General features: G+C 28.9%; 1 protein-coding gene across 1 annotated transcript; it reads right to left on the reverse strand.

The window, feature by feature from the left end:
• Nucleotides 1-454: 454 nt before the first annotated feature.
• LOC110282963 (astacin-like metalloprotease toxin 5) lies at nucleotides 455-8,480 on the reverse strand. Its single transcript, XM_021147311.3, has 6 exons — nucleotides 8,384-8,480; nucleotides 6,007-6,074; nucleotides 4,816-4,897; nucleotides 3,378-3,492; nucleotides 1,646-1,821; nucleotides 455-728 (listed from the first exon to the last, which is right to left on the reverse strand). The coding sequence occupies exons 1-6, from the start codon at nucleotides 8,463-8,465 to the stop codon at nucleotides 511-513; spliced, it is 741 nt and encodes a 246-aa protein (XP_021002970.2). The 5' UTR covers nucleotides 8,466-8,480; the 3' UTR covers nucleotides 455-510.
• Nucleotides 8,481-16,166: the final 7,686 nt, after the last annotated feature.

Genomic DNA, 16,166 nt, shown 5'->3' on the forward strand with positions numbered 1-16,166 from the left:
CTGTAATGTAAAATAAAAATTCCAAGAATTCGTAACAGTTGTAATTCTTGGAAGTTCGTTTTTTAATTGTCCTAACATCAAATTGCTTATGAAAAATTTTGTCAAAATATTGTTTAAATAAAAATATCTCATACATGTAAAACATGTCATAGATGTTTAAACAAAAACGCCTATGTTCTCAGCATATGGTCGTAAATTATGTATTTATGCATATACTGAATTTAAATATTTAAATCACGTACTATGTAAAACAAATTCTTTATAGAATTATAGAAAGTTATTTAATTCCCCATTTAAGATATCTGTAAAAGTGACATTGGATTGTAAATTTCGAATTATCTATAACATTCTTAGTTTAAACTTCCTTCCCAACTTTACTCTTAATCATTCAGCATTATTAAAATTAATTTCTGAAAAATGGAATAATATATTTTAAAAATAAAACAAAATAAAATAAATCATTCCCTTTATAATTTATTAGTCACAGTATTGAAGCAATTGTAAAGTTTCTTAACAATTGTACATTTTGTTGACTCTTTCGATATCATTTCTGGTCATTCCTTGCTTGTTGTAAGGGTCAGACAATTTCTGTCCATTTCTGGCCACCATGGTGTCTTTTCCGTTTGTGGAGAAAGATTTGTTGCCGTAAATCATGATGGAGTTGTAGTCAAAAGTATTGTACAAGACATTTTGGTGGGGTGAAAGCTTGTTGAAGTTAAATCTCATGTCTATGCAATAGAGTAAAAGAAAACATTATTAGATTTATTGCTATACTGAAATGTATGAAATTGCAAAATTATATACATTACGCATTTTTCTTTCTAATGTTTTAAGGTTAGATAATTTTATTCATTAAGGTAGTTAAATATTATTTATAAGCTCATTCAAAGCATTTTCGGTTTTATAATAAAAATGCATGAATAATTATTGTGCATTTCAATCAGAAAAACTTATTTACAATATAACGGCTTAAATTAAAAAGTAGCAATGTATAGAAAATAGTTTATTTTATAACCGTCGCTAAACTACTGACCCAATTTTCAGTTTACGACTAATAGAGAAAAAGGGATCTCCAAAATCAAGTATTGGGAAAAATTTAAGCTTGTTTAGAACATTTTGTATAGAACTAATCCACATATGCGTTACATAATTCGAAAACTTCTCACGGTTAGCTTGGCATTAAGGCTTCTCTAACCCTTAATCCGTACACCACTAATGATGTATTACGTCAGCACTGTATTTGGTGCAAGCTAGTTACAGAATTTGCATCAACCAGCCATCATAGGTATTAAAATCCAGTCTACCTCATTGGGGGGCGTGCGCTCTACGCTCTGATCCTATTAAAAATTTTGGAATAACGATTTGATAGTTTGTGATTTTTTTAAATATCTGCATTTATTCTTAAACCAACTTCTCTTTCGCTTATATTTTAAGGAGTAACAAAAATTCATTTTATATAATTTTTTCCCTAAATTATGAAATGTTTTTATCACGCTTATTATGTTGCGTAAAAAAGTAAGTGTTTCATTAAACGTATGGTAAAAAAATCATACTGTAAAATAAATGGAAAATGGTACGGTAAAAAAATGGTCATATGGTAAAAAAACAATTGTCAGAGAATAATAAAAACATGAGAAATACTCACTTTCGGCGACGTTTTCAAGGTAGATGATCAAATATGAATCTCTGTCTGATCTGCTCTGTTCGTGGTAGAATCCAAGGGCGTGTCCCAACTCGTGGACTACGGTTCCTGCGTACAAGCATCCATTTCCAAGAGATACAGCTTGTTCACCATTGATTTTTCCCACATAGGAATAGCACCTTTTTAAATTACATATGGAAATTTCATTATCCTAATTATCCTAATTTATTATCCTAATTTATTCATTCAGTTTCAATGAACTGTTTATTTACAAGTGTATGACAAACAAAGGAAGGTGGAATATAAAATTATTAAGATTCGAATGTCCATTGTGTGTATCCTTCCCAAGGCATGCAGTCCCACATCTCAATGGTAAACTAGTTCCATTCATACGTAAAGTGGCATTTATTTATGAAAATATGTGCCCCAGTAGTGGTCATGCATTTTCAGCATTGTTGGCATTAAGGGTGCATAAATTTTGTCTTTAAGAAATATGTATGTTTTGTCTTTCCAAATTAATCCCAATGACAAGAATTCCAAAGGAATGTCTCACTGCTGTTCTGGGGTATATTGATTTAAACATGCTAAGGAACAAAGCATGAATTCCATTAGAATGTGTTCTGTGTGACCAAAGGTGCACACATTTAACATGTGCGGTATAGACCACAAATTTAAGTGTAAGTATTTTTCATTCTTTAACCATTCTTTGTTCGGGGTATAGATATAAATAAAGTCCTTAGAAATATTTAAATGCGTACACAGAATCCCTTACTCATATCTAATCATTTCCAATATTAAGCACAGGAAAATGAAAATGATAAAAAGGAGTTTGTTTGCCAGATAAAATCCAAAAGAGGTTTATGTTTTCATCAGGGACTAAAACAATTAAAAAGGAGACTTTTTTTGCTTTTATGTCTTAAATTAGATGGGGAATTTTATTTTTGAATACTAAAATTAGCTTAAGGATATTTTAAGTTTCGGAATTTGTGGTAAAACTTGAGCTGTAAGCTTAAACATACAAATTGTTGAGGACATATTATTGAAAAGATTTTCAATATCAGCATTCGCTTTGAAAACTTTAGACAATGATTCACTTAATGCAGTTCCGACTTAAACCGCATTATTGGTACTTTTATCCCAATTATATTGAACCTTTACTAAAAAATTTTGAACCTTTACTAAAAACTTGAACCCCACAGTAAAAATTTCAGAATCAAATTACCGTAAAAAGTAAAGAGACTTAGGGTGTCAGTACTTATTACCGTGAATTCCTTTTTTAACTGTGTTTTATGGCAAAAAAATCTGATATACCATAATTTTTACATTAATAGTTACTGCGAAATCACTGTTATCTCTGTGATTAAATAAGAATTACTCTAAAATAAAGGTTAAAAAAATTATGGTAAAAATGGATGCATTTAAGTGTAATTTGATCAGGAATAATGTAATAATGTACAATTTACTTGATAGAATGGTTCAGCGGAACAATTTACTATGACTGCAAATAATTCATAAAGTTTCAAAAGTCAAAGTTTACTAAAAATGTTTAACTATGAAGTTGAATAATATGTAGTGATTTTTAAAACCAATTGATTAATTAATGATGTTTAGCAGCTTTAAAAACTCTTCTAAGACGTGATATCTCAATTCGTTCCTCAAATCAAGTCATACAAGTTATTACTTTTCTGTAGAAAAGTACTTTTTTATTACGGAAATCAATTAAAACTATTCTTACCCTTGTCCAGAAAAGATCTTGATGTAGTTTTGTTCGTTTGACCTTGGAACGAATCGGACGCAAGTGTTTCTGTGGTAATCATTAAAGCCTTGGTTGATGACATTCTGTGCATTGCCTTTAGAAGTGAAAAAATAAAATAAAAACTATGAAAAATCCGTTTTTTAATGTTTTTTTTAAAGTGTTAAAGAGAAAAAGTTACAAGACGGAGCAGTAAAGAAGAGTAAAGATTCTAAACTATCCAAATACTATTTATTTTTACTAAAAATTTGTATTACTACTCGCTTTTGAAATTAAGATCTACAATTCTATGATAATTCTACTCTTAGAAGGAATCATACGCAATATCTGAAGCTCTAACAAGGCACGCAGGAATGCTACACTTCGAAAGAAATTTCCATTGCATAAATACGGGGTGAGATCTTGAAATAAAAATATATAATGTTATTTAATTACTTTAGTTATTTTTAAAAAAGTTACAAAAGAGTTATAAATCGTAAAGAGTTAAAAAATATTGTTATTAAAACAGAATATTTTTAAACAGAAAAATATTCCAATTCGAAATAGAGCTAATTTTAAGACAACACATTTTACGAGATAGGACAAAGAGTTGTAGTTGATGGGACAAAGATCTGATAAAGTTAAAATATTATAATTCTAAATCTGATTCTCGAACTAATTTTCTCTTATTCTTAGAGACAATTATATTTCTAGAACTAACTTTAGGACAGCACATTTATAGAGGCAGGACAAAGAGTTGTCAAGATTGACAAAGTTGAAAAATCGTATTCTTCTTTCATTAAAAACAACACTATGATTTGAGTATAAATCAGTGGAATATCCTACAAAATATTACGATTTGTGCAGCAAAGTTTTCTTCTTTTTGGAAAAACTTACTAACAGCAGCTTCATCAAACTTGATATTACTAAGCAGTTTTTATATATCATATGATAATCTGCATTTGTTTAACACTTCTAAAATGAAAGAGTTTATGATTATTATTATTTCTTTTTTGCTGAAAATATTTTAATCTATGGTGTACAGAGTTTTCATAAGTATATTTTAAGGGTACTCTTTTTTTCTTATATTTTGATATTATATTATACATAAAGATATTCAGAGATGTTTTGGGGACAATTAGAGTACATATTTTGGATATGATTACTTTTAATCATCTCAATAAGTTTTATTAATAAATTCATTATACACATAAATGTATTAATTTTACGAAGTTTTAAAAATTTTCTAATAAAGAATCTTCGACTCTGTTTAATCTCTACAATATTTTGTGTTATACAAATGCCATGCTCTTCATAATTTATAACTAATTCTCGTAAAAAACTTTGCTACTAAAATATAAAAATAGGAAAAATTCAGTTACAATGTCAACTAGTTAAATTCAATTAAAACACTATCCTCAGTTAAAAATTGTATTCTTACTCAAAGAAGAGTCAATGACGTAGGGTACACGTGCATTTGGCCACCTGTAGTGATTTCCAACAATTGCATTACGTTCAGCATCCTAGAAAAAAATAATTTTGGCGATAAACATAAACTAATTTAAAATGAGCTAGTATTGCTTATTTTCTGCAGATAACAAGGCTTATTTTACGTATTTCGTGCAGCGAATTTGTTGTAAATTAGATATAAATTTTGTTTTTGAAATTTTCTTATTTTAGTAATCATTTTCAAATTCATGGGCTATGCATATTATGACAATAAAGGAAATTGAAGAACAAATTTTAACTTTATTTTTAAAATCTCAAAATGTAATAATAATTCTAAATATTTTACTCTCAAGTATGGTTATACTTTAAATATTTCTTACTGCAATATTATATTATCTCTAAATGTAGTATAGCTAATGATAAAAACTATTTTTACAGTTGTCATAAGACCATGCAATTTTCAGAATTTACCTATAGTGAACGTGGCATTTAACTATATAACGTTTCATATCAATTTTTAAAAATACGTATATATTATTTTTTAATAAACATTATAGACTATTGTTTTTGAATTCGAATTCGTAAAACCATCAAATTGTCGTTGCAAATAAAAGAGAAGATTTTAACCATATATAAATCTAACCCTCCATGGTTAACTGAACATGAATCAATAATTATTCAGTATTACGAATACTTATTTATCTAGATTATTTATTTGAAATAATACAGTAAGTTATATATTTGACATTAAAGAGGTTTTTAGCTAAAACGAAATATTGTGTATGGGTGATCAAATTTTTTATTATTTTTATTTATGGGTTTCAATGATCTCTTTTTCATTTCAAAAATGATAAGTTCACCAAGCAATGTACTTTGTTCAAATTCTACAAGCGTCAAGATCTTGAGCAAAATTGTAATTTGGTGGGGGTTTAAATAGTTTTATATACACTAGATATAATTTTTAAGTAACTTTTTTTTTACTTTTTCTCAGTATTTTTTTCTTTCGTTTTTTTGATACATCGAAACGTAAGACAGATGTAAAAAATAGTTTTGTACAAATAGCAAACTCATCACTATAATTTTTAGTTATTTTTAAAACATAACTATGATATCATTAATATAATTATAAAACAGTGATAATTTAGGGAAACTTGTGCTTTGCACAAAAAAAATATATACTTACAAAAGGTCCGTCAATACCAGCCATGTCTCCATCGTACAAGTCAGGGTTTTGCATAGCCAATCTAGCCTCTAAAAGAAAAAATTAAAAATTTTAGTCACTAGATATTTAAAGTAAGCAAGTTTCGTTACATGTAAGCTAGTTAAGTTACTGTAAGCAAGTTTCTTTATCTGCTTTCACTATGCATTTTTTGTACATTAAACCATTTTACGTAAATTTCCCTCGATACATTACAATAGTTAAAAAGAATATTTTTTTAAGAATCAATTTATTGTATTTTTATCCCTTTATCATAGTATTTAATCAAATTTCAGTTTTATCCCAATAAGCTCGCAATTGTAGTCATTCGCCAAACTCAGCAATTTTAGTCAAATTTTTAACCTATCGTTCTGAAAAAAGCAATTAATCAAGCATGCATAGCTCCCAAACATTTGGCTCAATTTCCTTGGACAATTTCAAAATATCTTCAAAATTCTTTTTGTACCTAAAATGGAATTGCAGCAATTGTGTAAAAAAATATTAAAATCGTTGAGTGCAAAATACATTTTGGAAAACGCACTAAAGAGTTATTTTTTATTATGAATTCATTTTATGGTGAATTATTAATTATTCGAAATTTCGGACAATATAATTAACTTGGCTATTACTTTTTTTCAGTTCAAAAACTAATAGTTAAAAAGTATTAAGCCTCTGTTAATTTAATACAATTTAAGCCCGATAACAAGATAAAAGTGTTAAACTTCTCTGTAGAGAAAATTTATAATACTTCCCTTATTATTAACTTTTAGTTTTACCAAAAATTTTTTCAACAATGAAGCAATTAATAATTTTTTACGTATTTCAAATCCTATAAAATTTTTGTGATTAACCAATACGCTTTTAAAAAAATATAATTAATCAATTTGTATCTTTTATGAATAATAATTATTAATATGTTAGAGATTTCTTTGTTCATATAAAAGTAAGGCACTTTTAAATCCATTATTGTTAAATATGTTTAAAAAATTTATTTACTAATATTATTTATCTACACAAAGAAATATGATGCAAACCATGATAAACATGGTTGGAGTAAATGATGATCGTACTACAAGATTACGATGATTTCAATCTAGAATATGGGTCTGGCTAGATTATTTTTCCACCAGTACAAGCCAATAAATCAATTGAGGATATTTAAAAACAGAAGTAAAAAATATTATTATTAGTTAAGAACTTAAAAGAAGTTAAAATTATAAATTTCAATTAGCTGAAATTCAAATCATTGTTAGTGTTCAAAATTTTTAAAAAACTGTTGCTTCCTTTTGATAAAAATTTTTTTTTCAATTTATTTAAATTTATTTTTACAAAAGTCCTGTTTCCCCTTGAAGTCATTTAGATTTGTGTCAAATAGTTTTGCTTTAAAATTAAAAAAACAATCTTCATACTTTAGATAAACTATGATTTGAAATGAATTTCTATACAAAATCTGCGCTAAAATTAAAATTCTAACAATGTTCCTTAGAATCTAATAGTACTAAATACGGTACAGGCTCAGTGGTTAAGGTACTAAAAGTAATAGTTCAGTGGTTAAAGCACTAAACTGTCGTTGTGAAGAACTGGAGTTCGATCCTCAGTGGCGGCTCAAAGCTCACCCAGCTACAGATGTATGGGTACCAGCTTGTCAATGAAGTAAAGACTGCCTGTATGTAATACTGACCACATTGCCACAATCATTTTGTTGGTCACAAAATCGTAAAGCCTTAACTTCCATGACCCCCTCACCCCGAACGGGCTGTTGCATGAATGCTTTACTTTTTTACAGTGTTACCCTTAATAACGTAATAGTGTTCTTTGAAAAAAGTTTCAATGCATTTTTATATGAAGTTTTAAAGTTATGATGCAGTCCAAATAATGTTCATATTGTTTTTATTGGCAGAAGATAGAAAACAAAATCAATTTTTATGCATATCCGAAGAAAAGATTTTTTTTTATACTTATTATTGTAATATCACGCAAATTTAAAAATTTTTTATTTAGAATAACAGCTTGTAGGGTAAATGTTTCTTTATTTTTTTTAATAACAACATTTTAAAAAAGGGCAAAACTCTGTGTTTTAGCGATCATAAGGAAATAGATTTTAGAAATCGTTTTACGATATTTTTGAAATGCAGAATGATTTAGGTTTGGAACAACAAACTGTTTTACAGCAATTGTTTTTTGATTTAATCTTAAACTTAATTTTAAGTTGTTTTTTTAAAGAAAAGAAAACGCCTATACAAATTTTTTCCATACTTTAAGAGGAACTCATTGTTGCTCTATGTATTTTACATAAGGAAAAGAACTTTGTAAAGTTATAAAGAAAAACAAATATAAAGTTAATATTAAAGAAAGAAATTACCTTCTTGTTGCTGAGGACTTAGCTGAATTACTTCAGCCAAAGCAACAGCCAACAAACCAGCAAGAAACAGACCAGTCTTCATGGTTATAGTTTGAAGAAGTGGGAATGAAACGATAAGCTTGCAAGATTTTGTAAGCTGCTTTTAAATGCCTCCTTATCAAAATTAATATTAAATGTCATGTGAAATACCTGCTGCTGAAGATTAAAGAACTGCGCGATCAAAGATCTTTGTTTATCAAATTGAGAACAGGATATGCAAATAAACCTTTTAAATTTTGAATGAAATGAAATAGACTGTGTAACATTTTATTATTTTTGCATATTTGAAATACTCAGATAATAATTTTATTAATGATTGCTATATGATGTTCCGATGTTCCGATTTGTATGAGATAAAAATGAGGTTCAAAATAAGGTTCAAAATAAGTTTTTAAAAAACCGTGATTCTTACCGTAATGTTCTAACTTAAAAAATATCCGATTCCCGTGAAAGGTACTTAAATTATTCCTGATAAAAATGTTTCTGATTTAAATATTTCTTAAATATCACGCAAGATTTGTTTTTAAGAAACGTTTATTTTTAAAGCAGCGTCAAACGTATTTCAATGTAAAGCAAATTGAAGACTTTAGAAGTTTTCGTTACAGAAATAATTTTGAAATTTTACATTTTTTTTAAAGATTTGTGCTAAATAGGAAAACTATTTTACCTATTATTGAAAACTTATGAATTTAAGAGCATACTTTACTCACAAATGGCTTCAATTTTGCATTACTTATTATTTATTTTGCAGTAAATTACTTTTTTCACATAGTAAGTTGAATCTGTTACAAAGATTGCAGAACTTTTTAAATTAAATAAAAAAAAAGGTTGACTAAAAACGTATAGTATCAAATGTTCCATAAAAAAGAATGAAAATTCCATCATTCAAACGAAAAAAGAAACCATAAAAAAAAGTAAAGATTACGGTTCATACTTTTCGACAAAAATTGTCGGTTTTTTTATTAGTCTTTAATTTATTAAAAACAGCGTAATTTATACTAATTTATCATTATCATCATATCTGGCTAGACAGCCCAGGGTGGGCCAGTGCCTTCCTTTGAATTCGAATCCTCTTCTCTCTACTTTTGACACTTGTTCGCCAGTTTTTCTCCTTTAGAGTAAGGAAATCAGTCTCAACTAAATCCAGCCATCTCAGCCTGGGTCTACCTCTTTTCCTGTTCGTTAGGGGTTTGTGAAATAGGATTTTCTTTAAATTTGAGTTATCATTCCTTCTGAAAATGTGAACTGCCCAGTTCATTCGATTTATTTTAATGAATATCACAATATCTGGCTCTCTGTAGATTTTATACAGTTCAGTATTATATCGTCTTCTCCAGGAATTATTTATTTTTATCCTACCAAAGATGGCCCTCAAAACTTTTCTCTCAAAAATGGCAATTTTATTTTCACCAGCTTGAGTTAGGTTCCAGGTCTTAGAGCCATAGTTAAGTATTGGCCTAACTAATGTTTTATAGAGTAAAAGTTTTGTATTTTTTGATAAAAGAGAGGATTTGAAAAAGCGTTTTAAACCATAAAAAGCTTTATTTGAACAAATTAGACGACTCCGAATCTCATTGCCTATGTTATTGTCGGCAGTAACTATTGAACCAAGGTAAGTAAAGTTCTGAACAGTCTGAAACCTGTGGGAACCAATCTCCAGATAGGATTCACTAGAATTTAATTTAGCAAGTACAGGCATGTATTTGGTCTTATCGGTATTGATGATTAGTCCCATATCCCTAGCAGCAAGCTCCAAAGAAAGGAAAGCTTCTTTTAATGCAGGAACAGTTATTTATACATTACTAATTTATACATTACTAAAAAAATGAAAATCTAATTTAGATTTAACGAAATTTATTTAAATATTTGATATATTCAAAAACAATTGTGAAGAGAGAATCCAATACTCTCAGAGACTTTCGAAACTATGAATTCGGAGAAAAAATACTGGGTATAATGAATAAAAAAGATTTGTACTTTCTAAAAAACACACGATGTGAAATTGGGTGCTTGAATTAAACTGTTATAAGTAGTATATTGGGTAATATATAATTGATATACATATGGTATATAGATAAAACTATTTTGAAGTTGATGTATATGTCTTGTAACTTAAATCATACATAAAGTCTTACTTTCTAGTGTGTATTAAGGCTCCTACTGGGTAACTGAGTAAGAAATATGAGATTCTCAACTTTCAGAAACTTATTCATTGAGGACTTCAAGCTTGTCTCTTCCTTAAAGAAAAAGGCGAGTGTTTTATGATTCATTCTAAAAAAATATTAATATTAGTTAGCAGCTCTCAAAGTAGAAAAAACTCAGTTAATAATACTAATTTCATAACTTAGAGTAAGACATTTTTTTGAAAGTTTTTCAGAACAATACATTTTGCATCATTTTGCAAAAACAAGGAAATTTAACACTAGCAAAAACACATTGATGTAAAACTGAATATTTGAAAAAAGTCATAAAATTATAAAGTAATGAAATTTGCATAGTTTTAATCAAAAAATGATCTTAGGCATTACATCACCAGAAGTTCTTAAGCAAAATATTTTAAGCAATAAATTTTGGATCAAATCATCATATTCACTGTAAAATAAATAGATTGAGATAGAATATAATTTTAATTACAATATTTTATATTACTGTACAAATCTTCGTCACTGGGTGAATCTGCTTATGTAACATAATCGTACTCGTTGCACACAACTTTTTTACCAATTTCAGTTAATTATATTTATTGAGTTAATTTTATCACTCTTATTCAAAATCCACTGACTTTTATCTCTTGTTTTCAAAAATTTTACGGATACTGGGAAATGAAACTACGGCTACTAGGCTACTGATTTGATGTTGAAAAAGGAGGGACATCTTTGAGCATTTTAAATTTTATAATTGGAAATAAAAATATTGCTAAGATATAGGTATCAGCAGATAATTGTGCATATAACCCCAAAACCAAGTAAATTTGAGCTTTTTTTCAATGTTGCAGTCTGGCATTGCTGTAAACAAGTGCATTTAAAATAATGAAAAGGAAGTTTCGAGCATACCTCTAAAATTAATTACAATTTTTAATCGTTTCCATTCTAAGATGAATATTTGGCTGAAAGTTGGAGCTTTTCGTTTTTATAATAATTTTCCTTAAAATAGTTACCCTATTGGGGATACAATCTAGAGCTTCCCCCAACTGGAGTATCCCGGAAACTTTTTGACTGCGAAATGTCTATACTTCTGATATATTCTTCTAATAAGGCGTGATTATCTGGGCGAAGTTCGTGAGTTTGATCCCCACGTAACCGAAGAATCCCCGAGTGCAAATTGATGACTAGTTCATGCCAAGCCTTTCTGCGTCACAAGCTCCTTCAAGTTCTCAAGAACTCTGGGGGTACTGGATCGGAAATTGATCGTACTCTGGTTCAGGTCAAAATTACGATCTGCGGATGGATAAGTGAGTGTATGAATTTATCCTTCTTGTATAACGGGATGTTACGTATGTACTTTGTCTCCGGATCATCCTCTTGCATGTTTCGCAGACTGTCGCCAGTAGCCCATTGTGCAGCTCCAGTTCGATGTCAATAAAAGTGAAGTACTGAAAAGTACCATTAACAGAGCGAGCATCTTCATCGAATTTGTTTTTTCTCTCACTCTGTGATTTAAGACAACTTATGAACAGAACCCATATTCTTCGCTGTAGGGCACTTCATGACTGCGACTTCGAAATCATCTGATATTGGAGAGCCTTTGACAGTTTTTCCAGTCCCTCTTATTTGATTGTTATCATAAACCCTTGATTAGGATATTGTTGTAGAAACTTAAAAACGAATTAATAAAATAAGAAATGGAAATTTTTAAAAAAAGGTTTACCATAAATCATAAATACACTCTATAACAAAAAAATCGAAGCACCAAGAAGGAGTTGTCCGATTGAAACGAAAATTGGTGGATCGGAAGGCAATGTACAGAATAGTAAATTATTAAAATTTCAGAACAATTGAATAATTTATTGCAGAGTTACAGTAACAAGTTCAATAAGGTGCTGTCCCGCCTCTAGCCTAGATACAAGCTGCCACACGGCGTGGCATAGACCGGTAAAGCTCCCGGATGGTCTCCTGCGGTATTTCCTGCCAAATTCTATCCAATTGTCGAGCGAGGTCATCAACATTCCGTGCCAGATGCAATCGCCTTCCCATCATATCCCAGACATGCTCGATGGGAGAGAGATCTGGTGATCTGGCAGGCGAGGGAAGAGTTTGACAAGCTTGCAGACAGTTCATAGCAACACGTGCCGTATGTGGTCTGGCATTTTCCTACTGAAAAACCAGCCCAGGGTGCTGCAAAAGGAACGGTAGCAAAACAGGTTTCAGGATGTCGTCGACGTACCGCTGTGCAGTAAGTTTACCTCTAATGACGACCAAAGAGGTCCGGCTGTCAAAGGAAATGGCACCCCAGACCATAATGCCTTGTTGAGGGTCGGTGTTTCATGCAATAGTGAAGGCAGGATCCCCCTCTGCCCTGTGCTTCTCCAAACACGTCTTCGATGATCGCCAGGACACAGTTGGAAGCGGGATTCGTCGCTGAAGACTATACGTCCCCAGTCGGCATCATTCCTGCCATATCTGTTCAAAATATTCATGCATTCGAAATTTCAAAGCAATCGGATGATTTCTTCTTGGTGTGTCGATTTTTTTGTCATAGAGTGTAGTTGTACTTAAAATGATGTAAACTGTTTGTATTGTGAAGAATTCCGGATCTAATTACCGTAAAAAATACCAACACTGATGTTGCCAGTACATTTTGCCGTAAAATCTATCTTTACCGTAAAATTTTATGAGTTTGTATCGAAAATATGGCATATTAAAATTTGTGCAGTAATATTTCGTGTAAAATTAGCTTGATTAAAATATTAATAAAATGCATAGAGGTATTGATTCCTTATAAAATATTTTTTTATACTTTATTATCTGTAAAATTTATTTTTCTTGTTCTACTCATCTATTATTACGTTTTTTGTTTTGTTCATTTTCTAAAGTAATAGTTTAAAAAAATTTTTCTCCATTATAACGATAAATTTGAAAATAAACTTTTTATCCGGTGTCTTATTAACAGCTTACTTAAATTATCAATCGTTCTACAATTGTAATTTTGTGGCATCAATTACAATACAAATTGGAGATAAAGAGATTCGTTATGCCATTAAAAACAAAACGATCAACTTTATGCGCAATGTGTTGCTTGCACAAATTATATTTAATATATCAATATGATTGGTAAGCTAAGTTAAAAGTTGTTATAGCAATTATTAAATTCTAGCAACTACTGACTGATATTAAATGTTAATACGGCTGATAATAAATGTTATTTCAAAGAATGATTTTAAAGCAGAACTTTTTATATTTATCATTCAATCTTAATAGAATCATAGGAAAATGTTTCCATGCTCTATTTTGAATTTATTTTCATAATGGCTTTCATCGCATAAGCAAAATGCATAGAACTATTTTAAAAAAGAGACTCAAACAGAAACATGTTATCAAATAAAACTGGAAGTTCCAAGTAGCGAATGTTTTTAATAGGCATTTTAAGTGTTCTGTTTTGCGCTGCATATTAGGTTGTTGTTTCACAAGTTTTCAAATGCTTACTAAGGAATCTAGTTAGGAAAAGATTAATCATAGGCAGGTAGGATTATGCCTGCTGCCCTCAATCGGGCAATATCTCCTCAGTTACTTAAATTATTGAGAATGTCTATTGTTTCACTTTATATTAGGACTAAGAACATAAGGTATGCAAATATTTACATCATTTTAAAATATGCAATTTTCATAGAAAATACAAAATTTTAGAGAATTTGCTTGAATATTTCAAAAAATCTAATATTCAAAAAATTCTTATCATTCAAAAACTTTTCGACTATTATTAAATAAAATAATAAAGAATAATAAATATTAACTGAAAAAATTTTTTCGCAGAATAATCTTTGGATAAACGAATTTTATAAGTGCATGCAGAAAATTTTCAATTCTCTGAGAAAGTTCTCGAGGTAAGGTGAAATACGCAGAAAATAAAATTACCATTATGAAGTGCAAATGTTTGATCCCTCTATCGCTAAACTATGGGGACCATATTTCCCGAATTGTTATTTTTCTCTATATTTTCGGGGTTAAAAATCCAAATCCGTCGAAAAAAGGTACGTTCAGTTACCGAAAGTACGTTTTTGTGTCTGATTTTGTAACTTGAAATATCGTCTTCTCCAATTAATTTAAATAATATAATATATAATATAAATTCTGGAGAGAAAAGAGTTACACTAATGAACAAATTATTTCTACATAAATTCGTGTTAGAAAAGAGTTTTGTGTTAAAATTATTCTTAATGAATATATTAAATATACATAATGTTACCATATATTAGGAAACTTTTGACTTAATTTTCATTAAAACTTACATCTCATAAGCAAAAAGTACAGTATGTGTTTAGAGCGACACAAATGGAAACTATCAAATAAAGTTGTATAATGTTTAAAAAAAAAGGTAATAAAATTGAAAAGAGCAATAATAAATGTTTTATGAGTGTCAATTAAATCGCTATAAATCGCTTTTTCACAAAAATGTTTTAGACTTGACTTTCACTTTTATGATAATAGAAATCTTAGAAGCAAATTTTTCGATAAAATTTCAGAGTGACGTTAATAAAAAATATTTAGCTCAAAAAATTATAATTTCTTACTTATTTAGTGTTCGTAAAATTTCTTAATTTTACCTTGTATTATTACTTTTTAGAACAATTTTATTTCAGAGTAATATTGCTTATTTTTGCTGATACTTTCAAAACATTTAATACTTCGGAAATAACTGTGCCAGCAATTATATAAATCACTACATGTCATTACCTATTTGGACAGTTATTTTGCGGAAATTTGTTTTTATTTCATTCATATGGTAATTATTTACCGGAAAATCTGGTTTTCAAAATTATAGCTATTATTATCACACACTTAGTAAAAAATACAAAACTTGAAAGTAAATTTAACCAAAAAAATGATTTTTATACTACATTTTATCGCAAATTATGAAGCTATATTTTATCTCAATTTGTACCAAAGTACTTTGGTAAAAATTAATTAGCTTTCTGGCGTTCCCATAAATACGATAAATTTTACCACATTCTGTTAGTTTTGATTATGAATTTTTTTCTTAGTTAACCAATGAAGTACGTACAAAAGCATTTTTGAAAATCTCGTAACATTTTATTTTTTATTCTGAAACAATTTTTATTTTATGAAGTGAAGAATTGTATGAGTATTTTTATTGTACTCTTCAATTTGTATTGCTAACTTTTAAGTAGCAAAATATAGATTTAAAAAAAAAGTTCAAAGGTAATAGTTATTGTTGAAAATTGCCCTTTAAACATATTTTGTCTTGAATTTTAGCTAATATCCCAAAGTAGTAATCGAAAAAGTCGTATAATCTAGTCATAATAGATAGTCCTACACAGATGGAGAAACCTTATATTGTATTATTTCTTGCGAATGAATGTTATCACTTTATTTTGCAAATCATTGTTTTAACTGTGAAAATATTTAGTTTTATGAAACATGTTTTTGTTTTGAAGACATTTTATGTGTTTAACTGGAAATCATTCATGATATTTTAGTCTTAAATTGTAATATGCGTATTTTAATGAATTCATTTTTGCATTATAATTGCAGTATGGAAAATTACATTAAGAAATGCGCAGTTTAAA

Source organism: Parasteatoda tepidariorum, chromosome 7 (genome assembly GCF_982258835.1).
Source record: "Parasteatoda tepidariorum strain Cologne lab strain chromosome 7, Ptep-v5.0, whole genome shotgun sequence".
NCBI lineage: Eukaryota > Metazoa > Arthropoda > Arachnida > Araneae > Theridiidae > Parasteatoda > Parasteatoda tepidariorum.

What these genes read in the sequence shown, in the direction of transcription:
- LOC110282963 (XM_021147311.3), bottom strand. Translation starts at nt 8,465, where the DNA reads ATGAAGACTGGTCTGTTTCTTGCTGGTTTGTTGGCTGTTGCTTTGGCT. An exon ending in CGTCATTGACTCTTCTTTGA is followed by an intron (nt 3,493 to 4,815) that starts GTAAGAATACAA and finishes TCACTTCTAAAG; the next exon opens with GCAATGCACAGAATGTCATC. An exon ending in CCTTGAAAACGTCGCCGAAA is followed by an intron (nt 729 to 1,645) that starts GTGAGTATTTCT and finishes TCTATTGCATAG; the next exon opens with ACATGAGATTTAACTTCAAC.